At 42.7% G+C, this 25,093-nt stretch overlaps 1 protein-coding gene across 2 annotated transcripts in view; it reads left to right on the forward strand.

Moving 5' to 3' along the window:
- Positions 1-13,634: 13,634 nt before the first annotated feature.
- Positions 13,635-25,093, forward strand: part of SLC25A36 (solute carrier family 25 member 36) — a 29,915-nt gene continuing 18,456 nt past the window's right edge. For both annotated transcript variants that reach the window (XM_008152578.3, XM_008152587.3), the window contains exons 1-2: positions 13,635-13,906; positions 24,153-24,317. In XM_008152578.3, coding sequence (XP_008150800.1) covers positions 13,866-13,906; positions 24,153-24,317 — 206 coding nt within the window. In that variant the 5' untranslated portion in view covers positions 13,635-13,865. The remainder of the gene's footprint in view (positions 13,907-24,152; positions 24,318-25,093) is intronic.

Genomic DNA, 25,093 nt, shown 5'->3' on the forward strand with positions numbered 1-25,093 from the left:
ATTTTCTCCCAGCCTGTGGCTTGTCTTCTCATTGTCTTAACTTGGCTTAACTTTTTGTATTTAAATCTTTGTTCTCTCTGGAATTTGTTTTGATCCAAGTAGTGAGATTGGGAATCCAAATTTTGTTTGTTTGCTAATGATGTGACAATCTAGTAGTAATCACAACATGGCTTATTGAATAATTCATTTCCCCCACTAATTTGAAATATGTATTTGGATCTAAAAGGCACAATGCTTTGTAAAGTCTGTATCTACTGGTTACTTAAAACAAGAGATGCCTGGATACTACCTTACCCTTCTTCAAATGTGACAAGGCACCCTAGTCATCTTCACACGTGTGTTCACCACATCCTAGAGTTCATAGTAGCTAGTGGTTGTGTGAGCTACATTGGCAAAATTTTCCCCAAGGACGAATTGGGGGCTCCCTGAGAACAGAGACCGTTAGCCTAGGACCCCCTTAAACTTATCCACTCCCTCAAACCAGCCATCCCCTAAGGGCAGCAATCCAGTTACCTCCTATATCAACATGCCTTCGCACAGTAAGCAATTGCTTCCCCATCAGGCAAAGGGGCCCTTGTGCTCCCGTGAAGATGGGAGTGCCCTGGAGCAGAAGCTGTGCCTCCTCTGAAACCCACTGGATACCTGCCCCCCACACTGGCCACTCCCTTCTCCTTGTTGACTATGTCTTAACGCTGTTCCTGGCTCTCTGAAGAGAAGGTGGCAGTGTGCACTGTGGTCCCAGTAAAATAAAGAGCACTTCTGTTTGGTGTTCATTCCTGGCATTCCTCCAGGCCAGCGGACAACCACCTGGGGCTGGAGGGTGGCCTGGCCTCACCCCACAGCGGGGCAGCTCAAGTCAGGTTCTCTTTCCTCTGCTCAGGGGTCTGGGCAGGAAGAGGAGGTTTCCAGCTTGACCTCTCCCCCTCCCTGACCCCCTTCTTCTGGCCGGCTTCTGCTTTCCCAGCCATTGCCAGCTGCCAGCCTTCCCACCCTGGTTTTCTCCCTTTCTTTCCTGTTTAAAAATATATTTGTATTGATTTCAGAGAGGAATGGAGAGAGAGATAGAAACATCAATGATGAGAGAGAATCACTGATCAGCTACCTCCTACATGCCCCCCACTAGGGATCGAGCCTGCAACCCAGGCATGTGCCCTTGACCAGAATCAAATCCAGGACCCTTCAGTCCACAGGCTTGACGCTCTATCCACTGAGCAAAACCAGCTAGGGCTCCCTTTCTCTCTTTCCCTTCAAATATTATGTTTCCTTTTTCATAAAATTAAGCTTGCAGCTGTCCTCAGGAGGGCCGAAAGGCAGAGTTGAGCAAGATTCCTCTGGGTAGAGTGGTTCTCTCTGGTGAGACAGAGTAGAGGCCATGAGATAGAACTCAGCTGAGAAGCCAGAACTGGGCAAGTTTCAGTACCTCAAGATTGTCATAACTCAAACTTGCTCACTGCTTCCCAGACACTGTGTTCACAAGAGTTTCTGATTAATATTTCACAGAGAGCAAATTAATAAAACATGCAATTAAATGTCCCCTTTTAGCAACTCTGTCTTATTAAAGGCCCGAAGCCTCAGGTCTCCAGTGTGGGGCTCACTCTGCTGGCAGATCTGACATAGGGTCAGTTGCTCAGGGGAGAAAGAGCCAGCAGTCCTCCTCTGAGCCCCAAGTGGGCAGCCTTGGGAGGGCCCCAGGGCAGGGGAAAGAGCAGGGTACCTAGCAGGGCCTGGGGCCTGGAGAGGCATTTCTGACTCTGATGCTCACCAATGTCTTCACTAGAGCCTCCATTCCTTATCTCTACGTGATGGTGGCAATTCCCTCTCATGGGATTGTTCTGAGGATGAACTGAAACTACATATAAAGCAAGTACGTGTTACCCTGGCCAGTGTGGCTCTGTTGATTGAACATCATCCCGTGCACCAAAAAATCACTGATTTGATTCCTGGTCAGGGTACATGCCTGGTTTGCAGGCTCAATCCCCAGTAGGGGGCATACAGGAGACAGCTAAATCCATGTTTCTCTCTCACATCGATGTTTCTCTTTCTTCCTTCCTCTTTCTCTCTAAAATCAATACAAGCGTATTTTAAAAAAAGAAAGAGAGAGAGAAAGTATGTGTTAGTGACATTTACTATTCTAGTCAAATTATCCAGGTTTCATTAGGATGACCCTGCCTTATTCATGGGAAGTGTTCCTAAATTAGCACCTTTTACATGTCGTGATGAGGAATCTTGGCTAAAAATTACATCCAAAGGTACTACATACTTTCTTCCTCCTCCCCGTCCACTTACTCTTCCCTTTACCCAGCCCACTCATTATTTCTCTGAGAGGCCTCTGTCCAAGCCACCATCTGTAATAGCCCTCCTTCCCAGTTCCTTTCTTGCCCCCCTTCCATCCAGTTTCTACAAATTATCAAAGTGATCTTTTGCAATTGAAAACTGAGTCTTGCACTATCATGCTTAAAACCCTCCTGTGGCTTTCCATCTCACGTAGAATAAAATCCTTGCCATGACCTACAAGAGTGTACAGGAGTCAGCCCCTGGTCACCTGTCCAACTCCACCTCCAGCAGTCTTTCCCTGCTCACAATGCTCCTGTTGCACTGCCCTCCTTGTACCTTAAACTCACTCACGGCCTTTGCACTTGTTATTCCTGGAAATGCACTTCCCTCATAATGAGCTGAATTGTGCTCTCCCAAATTTCATATGTTGAAGTCTGAACCTCCAATACATCAGAATGTGAATGTATTTGGACATGGGGCCCTTAAAGAGGAAATTTAAGTAAGATGAGGTCATGTGGGTGGGCTTTAATCCAATATGACTGGTGTCTTTATAAAAGGAAATTAGGGCACAGACACACAGACTGAAAGACAACAATATAAGGACACAGTGAGAAGGCAGCCTCAGAAGAAACCACATTTGTCGACACCTTGATCTTGGCCTTCTACCTTCCAGAACTATGAGAAAACAAATTTCTGTTGCTTAAGCAGAAATTTTTGTGGAATTTTTGTTATGGCAGCCCATCTTCACATTGCTGGTTCCTATCACTTTCAACTCTGAACATTAATATCACCAGAGAGTATGTCTATAACCACTCAGTCTAAACTACAACCTCCCATCATTTGTTTTTCTTTGCAGTAAAATAATTTCACAGTATAGAATAATTTTATTTGTTGACCACCATATATTAGAGGCCTGATGCATGAAATTTGTGCAAGAGTAAGCCTTCCTTCCCCTGGCTGCCGGCACCGGCTTCCCTCTGACACCTGGGATCTGGGCTTCCCTTGCAGACCCAGCTTCATCTGGAAGGTCGTCCAGAAGGATGTCCGGTCTAATTAGCATATTATGCTTTTATTTCTAGAGAGAGCTAGAAACATCAACAATGAGAGAGAATCACTGATCGGCTGCCTCCTGCAAGCCCTCTACTGGGGATTGAGCCCACAGCCTGGGTATGTGCCCTGATGGGGAATTGAACTATGACATCCTTGTTTATAGGTTGACACTCAACCACTGAGACACACTGGCCAGGCGAGAGGATATATTCTTTTTATTATTATTATTTCCGAGAGGAAGGGAGTGGGAAAGAAAGATAGAAACACCAATGATGAGAGAGAATCATTGACCAGCTGCCTCCTGCATGCCCCCTACTGGGAATCGAGCCCGCAAACCGGACATGTGCGCTGACCAGAATCCAACGCAGGACCCTTCAGTCTGCAGGCCAAGGCTCTATCCACTGAGCCAACCAGCTAGACTAGAGCATATATTCTTGTTGCTCTTGCCTGCCTGTTTGCTCTACTAGGACAGTACTTGGCTCAGGGCAGGCACATGGACAATATTTACTGAATGTCCATGATATCAAGTGCCAAAGAGGCCACAAAGACAAACATGGAATGTTTCCCAACCTGGAGAAGCATGGTGCCTGTTGTATAAGGAGTGGACAGGGCATGGTCTGGAGCGGCTAGCACAGGGCTGTAGAAGGACAAGGAGGGGAGGGAGGTGTTTTAATATTGTCTGAAAGCCCAAAGGGTTGAAACAACTATGTGAGTGGGGCAACATCAGCAGTTCAGTTGGTGTAGAGGGATCTATGCTTGTAGGAAGGGGTAAGAGAATGGGAGGAAGAGATAGACAGGGACTTCCCCATGAAGTGCCACCCTAAGGACGTTGAACTTCCTTCTCTCTCTGTCTCTCTCCGTGTCTCTCCCCTTCTTCCCCATCCTCCTCTTTCTCTTTTGTTCTTCTTTCTCTACTTCTTCATCTTTGTCCTCTCTCTCTCTCTCTCTCTCTCTCTCTCTCTCTCTCTCTCTCTTTCTCTCTCTCTCTCTCTCTTTCCCTTACCCTCCTCCACGGGGGGGTTAAGTCTTTTGACTTAACCCAGCCTCATAGCTGTGTTGTGAGAACAAAATGAGATAATATATGTGAAAGCATCCACCAATGTGTCAGATTCCTAATTGATAAAAAGCAGCTGAATAAAAGTTAGTTGTATAACTATAATAAATATTTGATTTCTTGGACTGAATGAACAGGGCACTATTTCTCATTCACACCCACAGTTTTACCAATCCTAACCCTAACCCAAGTATTGGTTTTTAGAGAGTGAGAGAAAGAAAGCGAGAGAAACATTGATGGTTGCCTCCCATATGCACCCCAAACCCATTTTCTAGGTATGTGCTTTGACTGGGAATTGATCCTGAAAGTTTTTTGGTGATGCTACAACCAAAAGATCCATTTGGCCAGGGCAGAGCCCACTTAAATTTTTTAAGATATTTTCTGTTGGCCCAGAATCTGCTCTACCTGGTAAATGTTCCCTGTGCACTTGGGGGAGGGGTGTGTGTGTGTTTTGCTGTTGTTGATCGAAGTATTCTATAAAGGTCAATTAGGACAAGTTAGTTGATAGTGCTGTTCGAAGCTAGTATATCCTTGCCTATTGTCTGTCTACTGGTTCTATCAGCTTTCTTTTGACTTAATGTTAGCATGGATATCTTTTTCCCTCTTTTTACTTTAACTATTTGTTTCTTAATATTTAAGTACTAGGGAGAATATAGTTGGGTCTTGCTTTTTGTCCACTTTGACAATCACCTCCTTTTAATTAGGGCCATTTACATGTAATATGATGATTGCTATAGTTAGGTTTAAATCCACCATCTTGATATTTGTTTTCTATTTGTCCTGTGTGCTCTTTGTGCCCTTCTCCTGTCTTTTATTTGATTGTATATTTTTTATGATTCAATTCTACCTCTTTTGTTGGCTTATTAACTATAGCTTTGTTATATTAGTGGGTGTAAGGGTTTATAGCATACAGCTTTAATTTAGCACAGTTTATCTTTGAATGACATGTTTCTCCTTCATATATATATATTTATATATGAAAACTGCAATAGCATATTTTGGGTCACATTTTCCTGTTTCTTTGCACATCTTGTAATCTTTGATTGATGCCAGACATTGTGAATTTTACCTTGTCAGACATAGATATTTTGGTATTCCTATAAATATTTTTATTTGAATTTAATTACACACAATTTAATCCTCTCATAGCTCACTTTTAAGATGTATTTGACAGGACCAGAACGGTATTTAATCTAGGGCTAATTCTTCCTTACTAGGAAGGCCCTTCTGAGTACTGTACCCAATGCTCCATCATTGGTAAGATTTCCCATTCTGATTGATGGGAATATTCCTGCTCCTGTATGAATGCCAAGTACTGTTCCCTCTAATTCTATGAGGAGGGTTTTGTGTTTTCCTTTTTCCTTCCTCAGGTAGTTTCCTCATGTGCATGTGCTGATCAGTACTCAGGCTAAAACTTAAGGAGGACCCTCTGCAGATATCTGGGGTTCCCGGCACTCTGTCCCACAAACCATAGCTACCTTGATCTCTCTGGACTCTCAGCTGTGTGTCCCCAATCCCCAGAATCTGCCAGGCTCTGCCTGTTGCACTTGCCTGCGCTGTGGCCTGGAAACTTTCTCCAGGCAATAAGCTGGGGCAATTGATGGCATGCTTTGTTTGTTTCCCGTCTCTTAGGAATCGTGTTTCACTGCCTATCAGGTGTCTTCAAAACCATCGGTTTATATATTTATTTTTAGGTTTTAATAGTATTTCTGATCCCTGTTACTACTCTATCTTGTGTGGAAGTAAAAGTCTTACAGAGCCAAAATTATGAAAAAGCTGTGGAAATAACTTTAGGTATTTCCCAGCCAACGAAAACATAAAAAACAAGTTGTTTAACTGAGGCCAAGAAGCTGGATGGAGAAGGTTTCACTGACATCCTAGAAGAAAACATCATAGGATCAACTGAGGAGCAGAGAGAAACATTAAGTACAGAAAATTCTTAGTATCCTGTGTTTCTGGGAGATTTAAGGGCCGTCCACAGTAATTCTGATGAGAGTGTGGGACTTTCCCTTCCAGCATTGATCTTTGACCCTAACCCAAGTACAGTGAGACTCCCCAGTCCTGTTCTCCATTTCCCTTCTGTTCCCTGGGCTACTAAGTGGTATTTGAGGGCATGGCCTGATGCAGGTAGAAAGCTGCTGAACCGGTTCTCCTCGCCCCAGACTCAGAGAAACTGGCCACTTGGGAAATGAATCTTTTCTCCACCAAATATTTGTCAAGTGCTGCTTCTCATCACCTTGTTGCCAAAACAGAAATCTGTCCTTTTAACCTTGGGCCCCTAATTGAATGCTAACTTCTTGTCAGGTACTGTTGGGGAGAGAAAATATCAACTACACTTTTTGGCTTTGGGGGCTGAAAGATCCAAATTAGCGCATGTGAAACCATTGAAGAACATTCCAAGGATAAATCCTAGATTTTCATTTCCAGACTGAAAAGACCCACAGAGAGTACCCAGCACAATGAATGAAGAGACCCCACCAACAACATGGCACTTTGTCATGAAATTTCTCCAAACCAGGGATTTAAGAAAGATCCTGAAAGGTTAAGAGAGCAAAAAACACGTTCTGTATAAAGACTAGAGGTACAAATGGACTCAAATTTCTCAATATTAGCCCTGGAAGCCGTTAGGTCTGATCAAATAATTGAATCAACACCCTCCCCCAACCCCAATGGTAATTGACCTTTAGACCACAATCGACACTGCCTTTTGCTTAGACCACATTCCACTTGCTAAGACCACATTCCACTTGCTAAAACTATTAACCCTTTGCACTCGCTTGCTTTTTTCTCGATTCCTTTATTCTAATGCTAACCATGTCGAGTCACACTCGACATCCGAGTGCAAAAGGTTAACCTTCCCCTCTAGACTTTCCCAGGATCCAGACCTGCCCAGCGAATTCTTCTTCCCCAAAAGCCCACCTAGAGTCCTTTAAAAACTCTTTCTCCCAGTCCCTTGGGACTGGCACCATTTTGGGATTCAGCCCATCTAGTTTCCCAGATGACCTAATCTATACTAATAAAAGGGTAATATGCTAATTAGGGCGGACGTCTATCTGGACATCCACAGGACAAAGCCACAGTGGCTGCGAGGCCCAGGGCTCAGGCCTCACAGCCACCGAGGCCGGCAGTGGCAGCAGCAGCAGGATGATGGGGCTGTGCCTTCCCCTAATCAGCCCAGTCGCCTCCCACAGAGAAGCAGGCCTAAGCTGTCAGTCAGACATCCCCTGAGGGCTCCCAGACTGTGAGAGCAGGCAGGCCTGGCTAAAGAATCCCACCCCCCCCCCCCCCCCCCCCCCAGTGCATGAATTTTCATGCACCAGGCCTCTAGTAAATTTATAATTCTTTACCCTTTCTGGCCTCGTTTGTTCCTCCTTTGGCGACTTTAACAGAAGCCAGCGGGGAAATTATTTTCTTTTTTTATTTTGTTTTGTTTTGTTTTTGTTTATAGCAGTTTTATTAATAATTGCCAAAATTTGGAAGCCACCAAGATGTCCTTCAGTATGTGAATCGATAAATTATGGTACATCCAGAGACAATGGAATATTTAGTGCCAAAAAGGCTATTAAGCTGTTAAAAGACATGGAGAAGCTCTAGCCGGTTTGGCTCAGTGGATAAAGCATCGGCCTGTGGACTGAGGGTCCCAGGTTCAATTCTGGTCAAGGGCATATACCCAGGTTACGGGCTCAACCCCTAGTAGGGGGCATGCAGGAGGCAGCCGATCAATGATTCTCTCTCATCATTGATGTTTCAATTTCTCCCTCTCCCTTCCTCTCTGAAATCAATAAAAATATATTTAAAAATAACAAGTTAAAAAAAAAAAGAGACATGGAGAAACCTTAAATGCATATTGCTGTGAAAGAAGTCAATATGAAAAGGCTACTGTATGATTCCAACTGTATGACATTTCGGAAAAGGTAAAGCTATGGATACAGTAAAAATATCAGTGAGTCAGGGGTTGGGAGCAGGGAGTGTCAAATGGGAATACAGAATTTTTAGGGCAGTGAAACTATTTCATATGACTCTATAAGGTGGGTGCATCTCATACATTTGGTCAACACCCATAGAATGTAAAACACAAAGTGTGAACCCTAATGTCAACTATGGGCTTTCAGTGATAATGATGGATCAATGCAAATCCAACAAATTTAACATTCTGGTGCAGGGTGTTGATTGTAGGGGAAATAGAGGTGGAGGGGGGAGAATTTTGGAACTCTTACTTTCTGCTTAATTTTTCTGAAAGTCTCAAACTGCTTTAAAAAAATCCATTTTACATTCCCATCAGCAATGTACAGGATTCCAATTTCTCCACATCATGGCTAACAATAGGTATTTTTTTGGTTTGGTTTGGTTTTTATAATAGCCACCTTAATGGTGTGAATTAGTATCTCACTGTGATTTTTATCTGCATTTCTCGAATGATTAGTGATGTTGAGCATCTTTTCACGTACTTACTGGCCATTTGTAAATCTTTGGAGAAATATCTACTCAAATTGTATTCCCATTTTTTGAATTGGGTTGTTTGTTTGCCTACAAAGAATGAATGCTAACAGACAAAGCAGGGACTTTTAGTCGAGCCCTTGGATAGGTTCTTAAATGGGGGGGTCGGGGTGGGGAGAGGGAGAAAGGTTACTACTTCTGTATTACCAAAACTGTTGAAGTCCCAGGCATTATTCAGATATAATTAAAAAGTATGTTGCACTCTTATCTCAACAAAATCTATCTTTGCAAGGTCTCCCCACCCTTCTAATACTCCTGTCCTAGCTGGTAGACAAAGTTGGTTAGCTGGTGTTTTTCCAAGCCTCCTGGGACACATTCCTGAATTAGTCCCTGAGAGATACTGTTTCCTGCAGGCAAACTGCTAATTCATTGTGGGGAAAATCCATTTCTACAAGCTCGTTATCTATTTCAGTGCCAGCTCTGCTTGTCACCTGTGTATCAGAAGAACCTTTAACCATCACTGACTGGGAATGTTACACCGAGCGGCTGATGGGAGTGGTGGCTCAATGAGACATCAAACCTGCATTCGAGAGCAACTGCCCTCATGACTCCATCTGGGGCAGAGTCTCCTTCCACGATGGCATCTGAAGGAGGTTCAAAAGGAAGCGGTCACATTATAATTGTAATTGCTCATTGTGGGAAAAACTGGTCTGCACATGAGAATTCTGGCTCCCTCCTTACCAGTTTCAGAAGCTGCATTAAATATAATAACTATGACATTCACTATGTCAAAAACATGGAGCTAAAGCTACTGTCTTCAAAGAAATGCATTTAAAATGGTGCAGCCACTTTGGAAAACAGTATGGCAGTTACTCTACAGGTTAAACATAGAGTTATCATGTGCCCCAGCCATTCCACCCCCAGGAATATCCTCAAGACAACCGAAAACCTATGTCTAGGCTAAACTTGTACACAAATGTTCATGGCATCATTATTCATGATAGCCCCGAAGTAGAAAATATAAATGGCCATCAATTGAGAATGGATAAATAAAATGTGGCATATCTATACAGTGGAAAATTATTCAGTTATTAAAGGGAATGAAGTACTGATACATGCTACAACATGAATAAACCTTGAAAGCATACTTAGTTAAAAAAAAAAAAAAGCAGACATAAGAGGTTACATAATGTATGATTCTATTTATAGGAAAAGTCCAGGTTATGCAAATCCAGAGCAACAGGAAGAAGATTAGAGGTTGTCAGGGGATGGTGGAGAGGAGGAGGGGAGTGACTGTAACAAGTGTGAGGTTTCTTCTTTGGTGAGAAAAATGTTCTGGAATTAAGTTGTGGTGATATGTGAATTGTGGTTGTGGTACAACCATGAGAATATAATAAAACCACTAAATTGTACACTTTAAATGGGTGAATTTTATGGTATGTGAATGATACCTCAATAAAGCTGCTATAAACAAAGAAAGAAATGCCCACTAAATGTTAATGGCAACTCTCACAACTACCCCATGAGGCGATATTATCTCCCCAATTTTTCATGAAGAAACTGAAGTGTAAACTAATTGACTTGTCCAATATTATTCAGAAGAAGCTTTGGATATGAACCCAGCACAGTCCATCTGATTCCAGAGCTTCAGCGGACCATTAGAGGGGGACATTTTGAAAAAAAACAAACACAAAAAAGTAGAAATAAAACTCGGCACCTGGCCATACTTTCCCAAAACTGTTGCATTAACAAGGCAGTAATAAGAATACAAGGCAGTAAAGTACCACTACTAATTATTCTCTGAAGGCCTTATTTAGCACTTCTGTAGGTGCTTTACATTTAGTCCTCACAACTACCTAATGAGGTGGGTCCTCTTACTAGTATGCCTATTTTACAGATGAACATATACGGTGGAGTGGATGAACACTTACTTGCCAGTGGCATGCAGTCTGCACATTTGGTAGGAATTTAGGAGAGGAAAAGAACAAAGAGAGCTGAGGCAGCCAGGGGGAACTTCATGAAGGAAGGATCTCAGGAAGGAAGGGAAGGTGAGCCCTGGATAATCACGTCTGAGGAGGGAAGCATGGAGAGGGCCTCGAAGGTGGAATGGAAGTCACTGAACAAAGAGGTGGAAAATATTAACATTTGTTCAGTGTGGGTGATGAGTGCAGATTATGTTGTTACATTATTCTCTGTGCGTTTCTTCACCTTAGAAATAATTAGCAAACATTTTAAATATTTAATCACTGTGTTTTGGAGGAATAAAACATTTTCCTTCCGTGTGTGTGTGTGTGTGTGTGTGTGTGTGCAAAAGTAGGTTTACAGTTGTTGGTATGGAAAATGATCCTACCTAATAAAAGAGTAATATGCAAATTAACCATCACTCCGCTGCACCCACCAGCCACGCCCACCAGCCAATCAGTGTGAGTATTCAAATTAACCCCAACCAAGATGGCTGCCACCATAGAGAGCAGGAGGGAGGCTTGGGTTTCCCCAGCAATAGAGGAAGCCAAGCTTTCCACACACCCTGGCAGGCCCAGGCCTCCACTCAAGAATACAAAGTTTCAATTATAGAAGATAAATCCCAAGAAAAATGGCAGCAGCCACGGAGCTGGAGAGAGCAGGCTAGGGTTGCCCCTGGCGACTGAGGAAGCCAAGCTTTCAACCTGCCCTGGCCGGCCCAGGCCTCCGCCTAAGGCTACAAAGTTTCAATTATAGAAGGTAAACAAATCCAAACAGAAATGGCGGCAGCCACGGAGTGAGCAGGAGGCTTGGCTCCGCTCCAGGCTACAAAGTTTCAATTGTAGAAAATATATCCCAGATACCAGGGCCTCCACTTGGGTCGCCGGGAGGCATGGCCAGCCTGCAAACCACCACAGGCCCCTCATCCAGGCTGCCCCATGCCCCAAGGGAACCCCCAACCTGATCTGGGACACCCTTCAGGGCAAACCAGCTGGCCCCCACCCATGCACCAGGCCTCTATCCTATCTAATAAAAGAGTAATATGCAGATTGACCATCACTCCAACACACAAGATCAAGATAGCTGCCCCCATGTGGTCAAAGATCCTGCCCCCATGTGGACACAAGATGGCCAGCAGGGGAGGGCATTTGGGAGGGACCAGGCCTGCAAGGGAGGGCAGTTGGGGGCAATCAAGCCTGCAGGGGAGGGCAGTTAGGGGTGACCAGGCTGGCAGAGGAGGGAAGTTGGGGGCAAACAGGCTGGCAGGGGAGCAGTTAGACATCAATCAGGCTGGCAGGGCAGTGGTTAGGGGGTGATCAGGCTGGCAGGCAAAAGTGGTTAGGGGCAATCAGGAAGGCAGGCAGGTGAGCAGTTGGGAGCCAGCAGTCCTGGATTGTGAGTTAGGGCAGTGGGACATCCCTCGAGGGGTCCCAGATTGGAGAGGGTGCAGCCTGGGCTGAGGGACATCCCCCCCCCCCCCCCCCGCCCCATGCACGAATTTTGTGCACCAGGCCTCTAGTATAAAAATAAACTTTTGCCCCACCCTGTATATACACACCCATATACATAAAAACATTTGCTGATTAGAATGAGTAAATGTCTTTATTCTTTCTAAAACGAATCTTAGTGTTTCAATTGTATTTGCCTGCTTTAGTTAGTAGGTTTTGGGGATTTTTCCCCCTACACAGATCTACCTCACCCTTGTCATAATTGCATAATATTCACAATAGGAATGTGTCATGGTTTAATTCTCCATTCCGCTATTGATGCCAATTTTCCACTATTACAAGCATTGTTTGTAAACGCTGTATTGTTGTTTGTGGTCCTGAGTTTCCTTGTAGGAGCCTATTCTTTTTCCTTTCTTTTTAAATATATTTTATTGATTTTTTACAGAGAGGAAGGGAGAGGGATAGAGAGTTAGAAACATCGATGAGAGAGAAACATCGATCAGCTGCCTCCTGCACACCTCCTACTGGGGATGTGCCCGAAACCAAGGTACATGCCCTTGACCTGAATTGAACCTGGGGCCTTTCAGTCCACAGGCCGATGCTCTATCCACTGAGCCAAACCAGTTAGGGCTGTAGGAGCCTTTTCATGCATTTTTTATTATAACTCTTGAGGTAGATACTAAGAGGCAGAAATGGGGTCATAAATCCAATTTTTAAGTGACTCAAACAGAGTCAATAGGAAATCTCAAAAAAAAAATTAAATTTATCTTTATTGTTGAAAATATTGCAGATGTCGCCTCCTTCCCACCCCCCATTAACCCCTTCCACCCTTTACCCGCCCCTGCCAGGACTTCACTGCACTATTGTCTATGTCCATGGGCTATGCATATATGCATATAAATTCCCCGGTTAATCTTTCCTCACCCACGCTTTTCCTCATTTTGTTGTAAACCTAAAACTGCTCTAAAAAAAAAAATCTTTAAAATTTTTATTTATTTATTATTATTTTAAAAATATATTTTTAAAAAAAGTAAAGCAGAGACTTGGCAGGTTCACCCCCTGACTCTGCTGGGGTACCAGGAATACCGGCAGTTTCTCCCTATGTCCAGGCGGGAGCGGGGTCCCGGGGATCTGTGCGCCCACCCACGCGGCGCGGGGTGCAGCCTTCACGGCCCGCGGATTAGGTGCGAGGGCACAATGACCTACTACCCTCCCGCACGCGCTCTGGCCCCGCCTACCGGCCCCTTTCATTGAGAAACCCCTTAGCGATCACGTGAAACAGGCATGCCGGACTCGTGACGTCGACCAGCGCGGACCAATGGGAGCTTCTGTTTATATGGAGGGGGAGGGGCCCGCGGAATATTCTCTCCCCCGCCGCCAGCCCGCCCCGCCCCGCCCCGCCCCGCCGCCTCCCTCGCTCTCGAGCTCGGGTCGTGAGCGCCGGGCCAGAGCGGGAGGCGGCGCCGCTCCGCGCTGCTGGGAGGGCCGCGCCGGCGACTTTCTGCAGACGCGCCTCCGCCAGGTTCTCGTCGCCACCTTGGGTCCCTGTGCGGTTCCAGTGCCGGACCGAAGCCGCCGGCCGTCGCGGGCGGCCGGGTCCGCGTCCTGCCTCAGCGCCCGGAGGACATGCGGGAGAGAGAATGAGCCAGAGGGACACGCTGGTGCATCTGTTTGCCGGGGGGTACGGCCCAGGCGGGCGGGGGGGCTGGGCGGAGGCCGAGGGCTGTGGCCTGAGGCGCGGGGGCTAAGGGGGGGGGGGGATCGGTCCGCAGAATAACGGGGTGCGGCCCCGTCGGGGAGGGTTGAGGGGATGAAGCCGAGGAAGGACGTGAGGGTTGGGGCCTGCGGGGCTGGGGCCTGAGGGCGGGCGGAGTTGGGGCCACGCGCCGCGGCCTAGCGGGTGTCTGCGATGCGGGCCGCGGCCGGAGTGCAGCTGCGGGCCTCACGTAGGCTGCTCGGCCGGGAAGGGGGGGGGATGGAGAACGGGGCGGGACGTGCGGAGGCCGAAGACAAAATGGGCGCCGGGCCTGGGCCGCCTCCTTCCCTTCTGCCGCGCGGGCTGCGGGGCCTCCTCCAGCCGCTCGGGCCGCGCCGCGGACTCGAGCAGCCGATTTCCGGGGCGGCCCTGGGGGGTTCCCCGCACCAGATAGGCTTTGGTGGTCTCTCTCCGCAGTAGCTGTCGGTTTCCAGCTCTTGGAAATTCTCCTTCGCAAGCTTCTCCAAGGTTACGAGATGCGGGGCAAAGAGCGGCCATGCCTCTGAGGTCGCCTTCTTTGGAAAACCAGCCAGTCCTCTGCTGCACCCGCCGCTTTGCCTTTTTTTGAAAGAGAAAGTGGGGGGTCGGGGGTGGGGAGTGGGGGGGTGGTAGGGACCGGGCAGAAGCCCTGGCGGTAGCTAGTGTCTTACGGGGTTCGGACGGAGCCTGAAGTTTCAGGTTGTCAGCTGATGTTTTGTTGAGCCAGTTTAGGTTCCCTTTCGGGTCTGTCCCTTCCACGTTATTTGAAGAAATCGTAACAATTTTTAAGTTTAGGATCATAAAGAGTTATATCAAAAATGGCTACGGTGAATTACGTTGAGGCCCAATTTTTTCCTGCCGATATGACCATATAAAGTCGCATCCCCTTATAGGCCCTAGTTCGTTCTTTAATCAACCTTGTGGAGAATATTAAATGGATGTATTCGCAGCTCTACTCACAATGTCTGCCTCTGAGTTGGACAGGTGGGCTCTGTTGCCAGTCGATGCCATTCCTTGCCTGTGGCACATTCATTGAACGCGTACCGCACCCCCAATTGTGGGCCAACCACTGCTCTGACATTTGTTTCTTTTAACCCGTGAGACCCAATTTAGGCGAGGTTTGCTTTGCACATCGCTGATTCATTTATTTGGTAATCTTGGCAAATTCAATCCATTTTTAAAAACTCATTGGCCATGTAGATGCAAAGATGCCTTGTTATGCAAATAATTGGATTCCCTGTGGTGATTAGATCGCTAGCAAATGCCTGAAATTTAGGAGGCTGCACTACTTCTGGCCACTATTTTGAGTGGAAAAAAATGGACAAGACCTTTGATTTTAATTGCTTCATCTATAAAATGTGGAAGACATACTATACGATCTCTAAGGCCCTTCTCTATATGTCCTAACATTTCTATTACTCTGCATTTGAGATTCATATATCAAGTTTTCTTAAAAGTAGGGCATATTTATTTGAAATATTACTTTGATTGCACTAACTTCCCAGTTTGGCTTAGGATCAACTTTGTTATTATCAGTCACTTTGTTATTAATACATATAAAGGCCTTTCTGGTTAGCTTTTTCTTTAAAAACAGGAATGGAGAGGTTGTGGGGTTTTTTTTTTATATATTTTTATTGGTTTCAGAGTGGAAGGCAGAGGGAGAGGGAGAGTGAGAGAGAAATAAAAACATCAATGATGAGAGAGAATCATTGATCAGGTGCTTCCTGCACTCCCCCTATTGGGGATGGAGCCTGCAACCCCGGGCATGTGCCCTTGACCGGAATTGAACCTGGGACCCTTCAGTCTGCAGGCCGATGCTCTATCCACTGATCCAAACCAGCCAGAGCAGGAATGGAGAGTTTTTGCAGCTTCTAAACATAAATAGATGTAGGAGCCCCTCCCTGAAAGAACCTAGCCTGTGCAGGTCATTTACAGTATTAAACAAGATACTGGGATAGGTACTCAGCCTTGTATATTCCCTTCCTTTGCATGTTGTCTTGATTTTACTTTTAAATGCAATTGCATAAGTCACTCTATATAACCTGGCTTATCGATATGAGAGAAACATCAGAACTAAGGAGGATGGTAAAGATCATCTGTTTCATCCCCTTCAAAATACAGAAGAAAATACTGAAGTATGAAAAATTGACTTACCAAGGTCAGTTTTCCATACATGTAAAATGAGATGTAAAGAATCTCTAAAGATTCTTCCAGCTCTTTATTATATAAAATCAATTCTGTAGAATATTCTGGAAGTCTGTGTGCTAAGCATTGTGCAAATGCAAATCAGGCTGCTTCCATGACATCATTCTTAATTGAAGATGTCTAATTCTCTTATACCTCACAATGGCTTACTTAGGCAAGCAGTTTTAGATATTCTTCATAGAAAACTAGATTTCATTTTTTAAAAATCCTAGTAGAATCAAGTAAATTGGGAGTTAGGAAATTTAGTTTTACTTTAATAACTAGGTAGTTGAAAGGAAAGAGATCTTTTTTTTTTTTTAGCTGTTTGCCTGGGCAAACACAAGTATCATTTGGGTTAAATTATGAAAACACAATATATTTTAAAAGAATTAAGTAACTTTTCACAGCGACATTTAATCTTAGACAAAAATTGTCTGAATGTGGAGCCTTTGGATTGTTTTCCTGATGATTATCATAGTGTTTATTGAAGTATGCGTTTATCAGGATCTCAGAGAGATTTCTAATAGCCTAGTGGCTGTATTATTAAATCAGGAACATTTGAAACAGACCAGCAGCACTGGACCTTGTGTCTGGGTGACACACTCACGTGCATAACTCGTGCTTTCTTTAAGACACCCTTTGGTCCCATTATGTTTTGCCAGAGTTAACATTCAGAGTTTGTAAGGTCATTGGTTATGTTAATTGAGTTTTGGAGGCAACTCACAGCATCCTGCAAAAGGATGTGTCAGTAAAGTTTAATTTCACGTTTAATAACACTATATGTCTCTTTATGAATGTATAAGTATGAAATATATTTTTTAATTCTTTAATAGAACTACACAATGTCTAGTATTGTGTCAGTTGCATATGTCCACCAAGAGGCAGTTCACTATTTTCTTTCCTATGGGAGAGAGAGATTGTCTCAAATGGGAGGCTATACCTTCAACACTTAAGTTGATGAATTTTTTCCTTTGTAGCTTCTGTGACAGTGAGAGCTTCTGTGACAGTGAGAGTGTAATGGGTAATATCTCAAATTATCTAAAAAACTTGGTTGTTATGGAATTAATCTATCCATTCATTTATTCAGTAAGAAATTTCCATTTGGGTGTCAAATATGTTGATTCTGCAGAAATTTGTTAAATTACCTGGTTCTTTGTAAAATCAGGGCAGAAGTAGAATACTTAAAAGTATAATGTGGTTTATTTCCACTTTGTTTTTTATTAGCTCTACTTCCATAATTTTAATGTAGAGTATTCTTGAAACTATTTTTGTTTAAGTGTGTGAGTGTAGTGCAGCCAGCTAGGTCATGGACCACTGGGAGTTCTCAAGACCCTTTCATTGGTCTGAGAGGTTAAAGCTATTTTCCTAAAAATACTAAGACACTATTTGCTTTTTCACTGTTGCGTTTGTACTGATGGTTCATAAGCAATGATGGGTAAAACTGCTGGTTAGCATGCATCAAGGCAATGTTGCCCTGTTGTAGTAGTTGTTGGCATTAGCAATTTAAAAAAGTTTCACTTACGAATATTCTTAAAGCAGAAAAATTAATAATTTTATTAAGTCTTGACTCTTGAGTGTACTCATTTTTATTTCTGTGTGACAAAATGGGAAATACGAATAAAGTACTTCTGCATACCAAAGTAGTTTTGTAGTTGTTTCAGTCTCAAGTTGAGCTAGCCTCTTTTTTCATAATCTTTCTTACTTTAAAGAACAATTAATTGACTGACTATTCAGACTTGGCTATTTGGCAGACATTTTTTCAAAAAATGAAGGCAGTGGGCCTGTTGATTCAAGGAGAACCACTGACAAAACTTTTGCCATCTGATAAGATATGAGTTTTCAAGCAAAAATTATGGTTTTTTAAATCTTGGACTTACAGGAAGTGTAAATTTTTAAATTGCATAATAAAATGTATCAACACTTGGAAGACCTGTGTAACTTAGTGAACCAATATTTTTCAAATGATCAGTGCATGATGTTACAGAGTCATGCATGGATAAAAGATTCAAAATGTAAGATAGACTTAAGACTAATGGATTTTAATGTAACTGTGTAAAGTTTATTGGTATAGTTCAGATTCCAATTGCAACTAAGCTTTAAGAACCTACTACTTGTCAGTTTTAATGTAGAATTGAAAAATACCCATAATTATCGGAAAAGGTGGATTGAATTATATCATTAATTAAAAGATGTTCATTGCTATGGAAAAAAATGAAAAAGTGGAGCAGGATAAAGGGGAATAGTGGGAGTGCATTTATTTCTTTTTTAGAGAAAGAGAGGAAAGGAGAGGGAGAGAAGATAGAAACATTGGTGATAGAGAAACATCTATCAGCTGCCTCCCTGCATGCCCCCTACTAGAAATGGAGCCCACAACCCGGGCATATGTCCTGACTGGGAATCCAATCAGCAACCTCTTGGTGCATGGAATGATGCTCAGTCCACTGAGCCACACTGATTGGGCCTTAGTAGTATTTTTTAATTTGACTAATGCCCTAATTAGGAAATTACAGTGGGCTATATTACCTGCAGACAGAAAAATGACAAAATATTTCAGTCTATTCACAAAGCTAACACTGCAGTTGTCTGACAAAATAGGTTTGCTTCAAGTTAATACATATATTTCTGAAGTATATATATATATATATATATATATATATATATATACACACACACAAGCACACACAACAGCATATATTTCTAAATACATATACATACTGTATATATACACACACATGTACACACACGCACGCACACATACAACAAACAGTAATGTGGACCCAATCAGTATAGGTTCTGTCCATTTATAAATTACCTTGCATATTAAAAACAAGTGTCCTGCTCCATACATGCTCAGAAGGTTAAAATCAAGGAAATATGTCTAATAACTACAGTCTTAGAACCTAGTTCTTTTCCATGACCCACCTTTTCCTGAGCAGATTCCTGGGGTGCCTTGAGTTCCTCCCCTGGTGTGGCTAGTAAAAGTCCACTAGAGCCAGAGAAACAAGATTCAGATTTGCTCCGCAGCTTGAGGCCATCCGGTTGATGGGGTTTTGTGTTTATGCAGCTGACGTAGGGACTGATGATTCTTGGTGGCAATATGGCTGAGACTAATCTGCTTCTTATTCATACCTAGTGAACAATTTCTCCTACCTCCTATCCCCTTCACCACCACCCTAAACTTCTTATTCCTATGTTGATATAACTTGAGTGGGGGAGAGCACTTGGGGGTCCCCAGAGGCTTCTTCTTTCTTATAAGACGTATTTGCACTGATTTGTGTGTGTGTGTGTATGTTAATTTTAACAAGTCTTTTGGTTACACTATGCCTGGCTTCAAAACATTTTTTTTTTTTTTTAAATCTTCATGTTGCCCTGACCAGTTTGGCTCAGAGTGTCGGCCTGTGGACTGAAGGGTCCCAGGTTTGATTCTGGTCAGGGGCATGTACCTCAGTTGCAGGCACATCCCGAGTAGGGAGTGTGCAGGAGGAGGCAGCTGATCGATGTTTCTCTCTCATTGATGTTTCTAACTCTCTATCCCTCTCCCTTCTTCTCTGTAAAAATCAATAAAATATATATTTTTAAAAAAATCTCCATGCTAAGTAGCTTTTAGCCACTGCTTTACTCAAGGGATCATAGGCCCTTAAGTAGTTAGAACACCTGGCATGCCAGAATTTTTAAACAGTTCTAAATATTCCCTAATATCAGTGCATAAGAAAGCAACCTTGGCCTTCTTATATCTTTAAAATGTATGACATCTGCCTATAACTCTCTAAAATGAGCATTGATCCAAGTAGTTTCACCAAGAATATATAGTTTAGGTGCTCTAACCTGGATATCCCAAGGTTATGTGACATTTAAAGTATAGTGATTCTTAACCGTAGAAACTGTCCATCTAGATTTCTGTTGTTACAGAATAATGAACTTCTGTGCTCTTCGGCTATCAAGCTTGACTGTTCTCTCTTTGCTAATCAAAGCATTTAAAGCAATGGAGTGACCAACTTAACTCTAACTTTTTATTTTAATAGTAAAAGGTCCAACTTAGTCTTTATTAGTAGCAAATTAACTCATTGGCACAGTACTGGATCAGAGGGACTCTCGACCACTTAGAAGGCAAGAAATAAAATGACGGCTTACCTTAAGGCGTTTTCAGAGGGGATTGTGAGGAGAAATATGAAAGGAAGTTTTGATTGTAGAACCAGTGAGACTTGAGGATAGTTGGATATCAAAAAGCCTCTGTATCCCTTTATCTCAGTTGCAACTAATGATTGTCAGCCCTCAATACCTCATACCTAGATAATTATAAGAACTTCTTCACTTGGCCTTTTTAAAAACTGTGTGTATGCTCTAGCCTGTTTGGTTCAGTGGATAGAGCCTCAGCCTGCGGACTGAAGGGTCCTGGGTTCGATTCTGGCCAAGGGCACATGCCTGGGTTGTGGGCTCGATCCCCAGTGGGGGGCTGCAGGAGGCAGCCAATCAATGATTCTCATCATTGATGTTTCTATCTCTCTCTCCCTCTCCCTTCCTCTCTGAAATCAATAAAGAAATTTATTTTTTAAAAAATTAAAATATTAGAGCCCTAGCCTGTTTTGCTCAGTGGATAAAGCGGCAGCCTGTAGATTGAAGGGTCCCGGGTTCGATTCAGGTCAAGGGCATGTACCTGGGTTGCAAGCTCAATCTCTGGTGCCTCGTGTAGGAGTCAACCCATCCATGTGCCTCTCTCATATTGAAGTCTCTCTCTCTTGTCTCTCCCTCTTCCTTCCACTCTCTCTAAAAATCAATGGAAAACTATCTGTTGAGGATTAACAACAACAAAAAATTAGAAAACAAAAACAATGGTAACTGATTCAATTAAAACTATTGTTAAAAGTCAAACAAAATACATATGTGGACTAGAATGGCCAATGAGCCACCAGTTTACAGGTTTTGACTTAGAAAATAGGTACACAAATTTTGGTCTCTGGACCAAATTTGCCTACCACCTGTTTTTGTATAACCTACAAGCTGAGGATGTTCTTAACATTTTTAAATGCTTGGGGGGGAAAAACCAAAAGGAGAATAATATTTCATGACATGAAAATTACATGAAACTCAAATTTCAGTGTCCATAGATAAAGTTTTATTGGGACCCTGCCACAGTCATTTCTGTATCTATAGCAGTGCATAGATTATTGTTATACTTAATATTATATACTAGTGGCCCAGTGCATGAAATTCGTGCACGGAGGGGGGGGGTTCCCCTCAGCCCAGCCTGCACCCTCTCCAATCAGCGACCCCTTGTATTTTTTTTTAATTTCTTTATTGATTAAGGTGTCACATATTTGTCCTCATCCCCCCATTCCCATCCCACACCCCTCCCCACGGATGCCCCAACCCCCTGTTGAACTTAACCATTGGATAGGCTCATATGCATGCACACAAGTCCTTTGGTTGATCTCTCCCCCCTCCTCCCAACCTCCCCTATCCTCCCTCTGAGGCCCGATAGTCCGATCGATGCCTCCTTGTTTCTGGTTCTGTTCTTGTTCCTCAGTCTATGTTGTTCATCATTTCCCCTAGATGAGCGAGATCAAGTGTCACTAGAGATATACTTATAAGAACTGAATGTGAGACGGGCAATAATAGTTATGCTGACAGGCAAATGAATCAGTCTGTAGTGAGTTTCTTTCTGGACCAACAGTTCTTTTGAGACCCAATTTCAATGTCCACCAGTTCCTTATGTGTACATGTCAGCACTGACCCCTCAGCTCTGGATGGTGGACAAATGGTGGTAATGGAGGTCCGACTCCCTCTGGTTTGGTCTCGGCCGGACCCAGGGGCACGGCTTCACCCGGACTAAGGGGAACGTGGCCTCACCCAGACCCAAGGGGCGCGTGGCCTCACCCGGGCCCGGGACCCAGCCTCACCCAGATGGATCCAGGGGCACACGGCCTCACCCGGACCCAGGGGCACATGGCCTCACCCGGGCCCAGGGACCCAGCCTCATCCGGGTCCAGTGGCGCGTGGTCTCACCCGGACCCAGGGGCGCGTGGCCTCACCCAGACCTAGGTGCGCGAGGCCTCACCCGGATCCAGGGACACATGGCCTCACCTGGACCCAGGAGCGACCCCTTGTATTAAACTCAAAAGTTATATATGGATTTTAAACTACATAGAGATGGGAGTTACTGCTTCTAACCCCCATATTGTTTAAGAGTCAACTATAATTAAGGTATCAAAGAGGACAGTGTGGCTGGAGCAGTGAAAAGGTGAATGGTAGATGAGGTCAGAGGGATCAATAAAGAACAGATTGTATAAGATTTTATAGGCCATTGTGAGCACTTCGGTTTTTATTCTGAATGAGTTAGGAAGTCTGGAAAGTTTTTAGCAGAGGAGAGAATGATCTGACAAAAGTTTTCAATACAGTCAAAGATACAGTGGCTTAGACCAAGGTGGAAATGATGAGAAGTGGTCAAGATTCTGATTTTTTTTTGAAGTTCTGAGTCAAAAGACACGTACTATATACATCATTTTTTTCTTGGGGTCCAATGAGTCCCAGAAATATCAACCACATTCTCTAGTTAAAAATCCCTGCTGTTTTTTAAAAAATACTGCTAAAATTTTGATAAATTAATTAAAAATGTATTCAAAAGGTTAAAAAAAGGGTGCTGAAAATAATAAAAATCAGCGTTTCTACAGTTCTCCCTCACACCTTTTTTTTTTTAATTTTTTTTTATTGAGGTATTATATGTGTACATATCTTACCATTGCCCCCCACCCCACACCCATACATGCCCTCACCCCCCAAAGTTTTGCGTCCATTGGTTATGCTTATATGCATGCATACAAGTCCTTCGTTTGATTTCTTATCTCCCCCACCTCTCCCTAACCTTCCCCCCGCACCTTCTTCTTAATAGGAACTTTCTATAAGTCTTAGCTATTTCCTTTGGTGTTTTCTTCATACTTTCTTTTCTGGTAGATGGGGATTTAGTTATAGTATATCACGCCCTGTTTACCCCTTCTTTCCCTCCTCTCAATATATAGTTATTTACATCACAGTTTTTTGTTTAATCAATAGTCAGTGCTTACCTTACTATGACAATATAAATATTGTTAATAGCAAAGCTAAGGTGTGTATTGACAGCTTCATTTTTAATAGCTTCATTTTCTTGAATAATTTCATTTTCTCCCCTAGAGTTAATAATTGCCCCACATTTTAAAATGTTTGCTTAGTTATGTGAGTATTTATACTTGAATATTTATTTTCATATGGTCAAATATATTTGTCTATTAGTCTTTTTTTCCCCCTGGAGATCTTATCCCTCTGAATTCTGGCATCCTAATCCTATCTGACCTGGTTCTTTTTTTTTTTTTTTGGTAAGTTTTTATTTATTTTAGAGGTTGATGAAGGGAGAGAGAGATAGAAACATCAACGATGAGAGAGAATAATTAATTAGCTGCTTTCTGCATGCCCCCTACTGAGGATCAAGCCCACAACCTGGGCTACTAGAATGGAACCATGACCTCATGACCTCCTGATTCACAGGTCAACACTCAACCACTGAGCCACAATGGTCAGACTAGCCTGGTTATTTTTCTGAGTCTTGACATTTCACTGTCATCTTGTGACTCCATTCTCCCTCTCCTGGGTTATTTTGTTCCTGCATTCAATTCTCTCTTTTTCCTCCCAGTTTTATTGAAATATTGACATATAACGTAGTATTAGTCTTAGGTGTTCCCTCTTTTTTATTTAACTTGTGGAACAAATTCTTTAGTAGCTGTGTAAGAAAGGGTACAAGATAGGGAATTTCTTGAGTATTTCTTTCTTATTGACACTCTTGTGAGGTAGATATTAAGCTTAGTTCTTTCTAACTACCAAAGGTATTTTTGTATGCAGTCAAATAAATGAAATGTTAAAGTATTTAGTCTTCTAAAATAAAATCAGTTAAATTTTAGTACCTTGGTAAACTCCTAGTTGCCTACATGTATACTAACTTATGAATTAAGTAGGTAAGTTTTGTTCTTTTTATTTTTTGTAGATGTGGTGGTACTGTGGGAGCTATTCTGACATGTCCACTGGAAGTTGTAAAAACACGGCTACAGTCATCTTCTCTGACGCTTTATATCTCTGAAGTTCAGCTGAACACCATGGCTGGAGCCAGTGTCAACCGAGTAGTGTCTCCTGGACCTCTCCATTGCCTAAAGTGAGAGCACAGTACTCATTTTTATTTTTAGTTTATCTACCTTAATGATGTCCATATATTTGTTTGTTTATATTGACATTTTAAAAATTTTACAAATTTAATGATAGAGTTACTCTGAATTATGTTCATTAATAATGATCATCCAGCATTTTATATTGGCTAATATAAAGTGTATTATCTTGGATAATATAAAATGTATTATCTAACTTGTATATATTTGGAATATTTTTTGCACTTATCCAGTGGCTTTATTTTCTAAAACTATTACAGGTATTTTATTTTGAATTAAGTAATAAGTAAGTCCAATTAATGGCAGTCTCTGACTTTTATATAACTTAAACAGTAATTGAGATTAAAGCAGACTTCTACTGATTTTAAAATGTGATTCAGTGTTTGGCATTCTTGAGGCTTTAAAAAAGATTTGTTTTTACATTTCACCATACTTTATTATGTTACAAATTGGGTTGAAATTTTAAAACTATTGAAACTAGGTTTTACATGTTTAAACTTAGGTATGTAACTGAATGCCTTGTGTGTCTGCCTTATCAGCTCAATTGGGACATAATCTGTTTGAACGTAGTTCACTAGTGTTTATTTTGTAGTAGCAAATAAGCTCATACTGTGTGTTTACTTTCTCTACCAAAAGATTTTATCAGTCTTTTCCTTGTTTAAACTTACCTAAGTACACAAATAGGTAGAATAAAATTGTTAACAAGTTTGGATTAAAATGCCATACTTATTTGTAAATACTTCCGATTAATAATATTTTAATATGA

This window comes from Eptesicus fuscus, chromosome 18 (assembly GCF_027574615.1).
Source record: "Eptesicus fuscus isolate TK198812 chromosome 18, DD_ASM_mEF_20220401, whole genome shotgun sequence".
NCBI lineage: Eukaryota > Metazoa > Chordata > Mammalia > Chiroptera > Vespertilionidae > Eptesicus > Eptesicus fuscus.